This window comes from Pinus tabuliformis, chromosome 4_1 (assembly GCF_031772625.1).
Source record: "Pinus tabuliformis cultivar Carrire ecotype Pingquan chromosome 4_1, CPIR1, whole genome shotgun sequence".
Lineage (NCBI taxonomy): Eukaryota > Viridiplantae > Streptophyta > Pinopsida > Pinales > Pinaceae > Pinus > Pinus tabuliformis.
This window is the reverse complement of record NC_142303.1, coordinates 751,946,274-751,950,191: the sequence shown is the minus strand read 5'-3', so window position 1 is coordinate 751,950,191 and position 3,918 is coordinate 751,946,274. Positions and strand designations below refer to the sequence as shown.

The window sequence follows — 3,918 nt, the reverse complement described above, 5'->3', positions numbered from 1 at the left end:
TGACATAATCAATACACACTAAAATATACTTCTTATCTTTGGACATGGGATTAATGGGGCCTACAAAATCAAGAGCCCACCTCTCAAATCATTCTATGAGAACTTGTGGCTGCAAGGGAATCTCATCTACTTGAATAGGTCACCCTATTCTTTGGTAGTTATCACACTTTCAAACGTACTCCTTTGCATCTTTAAAAATACTTGGCCAATAGTAACTTGAGCAGAGGATTTTATAGGTTGTTCACTTGTCTACAAAGTTCCCTCCACAGGGTTCATCATGGAAAGCTCTCAAGATGTCATATATCTCGTCCTCTCTAACACACCTGCGAATAATCAGATCAGGTCCAGTGAAAAAGAGGTCTCCTTTTATCCAAGAGTAAGTAGCACTTTTTCTAATAATTTTCTTTTTCTGATTAGATGAAAAGTAAGGTGGTAACTTCCCTGTAGCAAGGTAGTTAGCAATATATTCAAACCAAGGTGATTTTCCAGAAATGGCAAAAAAGTTATCATCTGGGAAGCTATCATTAACATGAACATCTACACCTTCATGGTTAAGCCTAGAAAGGAAATCAACTACCTTATTTTCTTTTCCCGACCTATCCAATACTGTGATGTCAAATTCCTACAACAGCAAAAGCCATCTAGTAATTATGTCATTAGTAACTGGTTTATTCTAGAGATATCGAATAGTAGAATGATCAGTATGTACAAAAACTACATAGCATGTGATGTAATGTCTAAATTTATTAATAGCATAAACCACACCAAGGAATTATTTCTCAGTTACAGTATAATTAAATTCAGCAGGAGTTAAATTTTTAGTAACAAAATAAATGGCATAGGTTACAAGGTTTTCCTTTTGGCCCAATACTACCCCTATAGCCGAATCAAAGGCATCAATGGAAATATAGAATGGCACTTTCCAATCTGGTCCTCTTAAGACAGGTGCTAAAGAAAGCGCATCCTAGAGTGTGCCAAATATAGTTTGACATTCATCATTCCAACGAAATTCAAATTATTTTGTCAATAATTTAAACAGTGGTGAGGCTACCTTGGTAAAATTTTCAATAAACTTTATGTAGTAGCCTGCATGCCCAAGGAAACTTCTAACTCCCTTTTGGCTGGTTGGTCGACACATCTTCACAATCACTTCAATCTTTGTCGGATCAACTTTAATTCGTGCAGCAGAAACATGATGACCCAAAACAATCCCTTCAGTCATGATCATAAGACATTTTTCATTGCTTAATGAAAGATTAGTTTCTCTACATCTTTGCAAAACTTTTCTAAGAATAAATAAATCTTCTTCAAAAGTATCACCCATTACTATAAAATCATCCATGTAAACCTCTATGCATTCATGTAAAAGATCACAGAAAATACCAAGTATCGTCCTTTGAAATGTGGCTAGTATGTTGCATAGACCAAATGATAATACCTTATATGCATAAGTACCCCATGGACATTTGAATGTTGTTTTATCCTGGTCCTCTAGAGCTATCATGATCTAGTTGTACCTTTTGAAACCATCTAAGAAAGAAAAGTACCTCTTTCCTCCTAAGGTATCCAACACTTGATCTATAAAAGGCAACGGAAAATGGTCTTTTAATGTAGCTTTATTTAGTTCCCTATAATGTATACACACTCACCATTTGCCATTCTTCTTAGTGATGATAACCAATCGAGATACCTACTAGTTGTCTGAAATAGGACAAATGAATCCTACATTTAATAACTTCTAAAGTTCATCTGTTACAATTTCTCTCAAAGTAGGATTCATATTCCTTTGTGGTTTCCTTATAGGCCTACCATTTCCTTCTATATAAATATGATGAATGCAAGTGTCCAGGTGAATGCCCCTCATATACATATAGTCACAAGAAAATGTATCTGAAAAGTCCTTCAATGTCTGACTTAATTGATTTTCTTGTTCATGAGTGAAGGCATAATTTATATTTTATTTTCGGGAAAGATCTTGATTACTTTGCTTCCACATTCAGTCATTTAACATGTAGGAAATATAGATAGAAGGGCTAAATTTAATTCAACTATTGTATTATGCTCTTGGAAGTTCTACTCTAGAAGATTAGCAACGACATCTGTCTCATGACTTGACTATTCCTCTGAATGATGAGAAAAAATGGGATTTGAAATATAACAATTAATTAAATTTTCCTCAATGTTATCTTTAAGGATCATAGCTTGGGCTATTGTCAAAACTGGATGGATAATTTTTTAATTATGTTCTTCAACAATCCAATGAGTATCTTCTGATTCTAAGAGCGGTTTATTAGGGGGATATAGATTGATGCGTTTAGTTTTAGCCCTATTGGTGATGGTCATGTTTCCTGACCTACACCCTATGAAGTCATATGTTGTGGCCAACCAAGGTCTCCCCAAGATTAAAGGGTTCCATCCCAAACTAGTTTTAGGCTGAAGAACATAAAAGTCTGCAGGATATTCCCAAGAATCTAATGAAATGACAATGTCTTCCAATGTACCTTTTGGCTTGACCTTACATCTGTTCACTAATTCTAACATTGTAGGGGTGGGAAGTAAGTCAAAGGATCCTATATGGGACAGTGTTTCCATCGTCATTACATTAATGGCTTCACCTAAATCAACTAAAGTATTTCTTATTGGATATCCATTGATGAAGGTAGTAACCACAGGGATTCCAGGGTCTGCATACTTTTCAGTGGAAAATATGATAGACATAAGTCTTGCAAGATTTCCACCTACTTGAATTGTAGAGGGTTCTTTCTTTTTTCTCCCAGGATTTTTGGTGCATAGTTCCCTAACTATTTTAGTGTAAATTGGGATGTCCCTAATTTCTTACAATAACGGAATATTGATGCATACATTTCTTAACTTGGATACTAGGTCAAACTCGGGTTGTTTCATTATTTCTTTCACCTCCAACCTCTCTGGAAAAGGAGGCTGGACAGTTTGAGATGAGGAAGGTTTCTGTGAACTTAGAATGTTTTGTCCTTCTGTATCTTGTATATTTTTTGTTTTAGGTGTATCAGGGGTTTCTTACTCTATAATCTCTTCAATTTTTCCTGGTTGGGTCACAACTTTTCCTAGCCTAAATTTAATTTCCTGTAGAGACGCAAGAAATTCCTGCAGCAAAGGTACATAACTTTCCTACGGAGGGTGAGGTGTGATGCAATAGGTAGGATAAGTGGGATAATTGGCTGCTCCAACATTGTGAGTAGGTTGGACGAATTTATTGTTGGGATTGGATACTGGTTGGGCAAGAAGTTTTGTGGGATGTGGTTGAGTTGGTGGGGCAGGAAATTGAAGTTGTGGTTGTGGCTGAACCACTTGTTGTGGTATGGGTTGTGGTGAATAAATTTTTTGAGGGGGATAAGTTGGTGCAGCAGGGTAAGGAAAGTTTCCCTACCAAGCTTGTTGTCGATGCCAAGGCTGCTAGGGAATTGAAAAATTCCACATCTGATTCTGGGTATAAGGAAATTGAAAATGTTGTTGTGTCATACTTGCACGGTGTGGTTGCCATGAATTTTGAGGTTTCATTGCATCAAGTGCATTGACATCTTCTTGATCTACTAATTATGTTGCTTTAATCTCTGGAAGAGAAGGACATTTAACAGTAGAATGATCAACTTCACAGGTTTGACATACCTCTATACTGGATGCAGGACACTCCCTCAAGGGATGTTTCTTCCTACATTTGGAGTAGAACACAGCCATTGCCTTTTCCACTTCCTCCTATTTATTCTTAGCCTACAAAACACCCAAATATGTATAAAGTGCTAAGAATCCCAATTTTCAAATTTTCAAATAAATTACCCATTTCAGCTCTAGTTACCCCAGCCCCTGCAACTAATTTATTTAATGTGGAAGAAGTATCTCTTTATCCTCTCACAACCTATTCCCCCTCGAATATCATCGACA

At 36.4% G+C, this 3,918-nt stretch overlaps 1 protein-coding gene across 1 annotated transcript; it reads right to left on the bottom strand.

Moving 5' to 3' along the window:
• Window positions 1–241: 241 nt before the first annotated feature.
• LOC149178337 (uncharacterized) lies at window positions 242–3,714 on the bottom strand. Its single transcript, XM_089422055.1, has 2 exons — window positions 3,646–3,714; window positions 242–622 (listed from the first exon to the last, which is right to left on the bottom strand). Exons 1-2 carry the CDS (start codon window positions 3,712–3,714, stop codon window positions 242–244), a joined length of 450 nt encoding a protein of 149 aa, XP_089278181.1.
• Window positions 3,715–3,918: the final 204 nt, after the last annotated feature.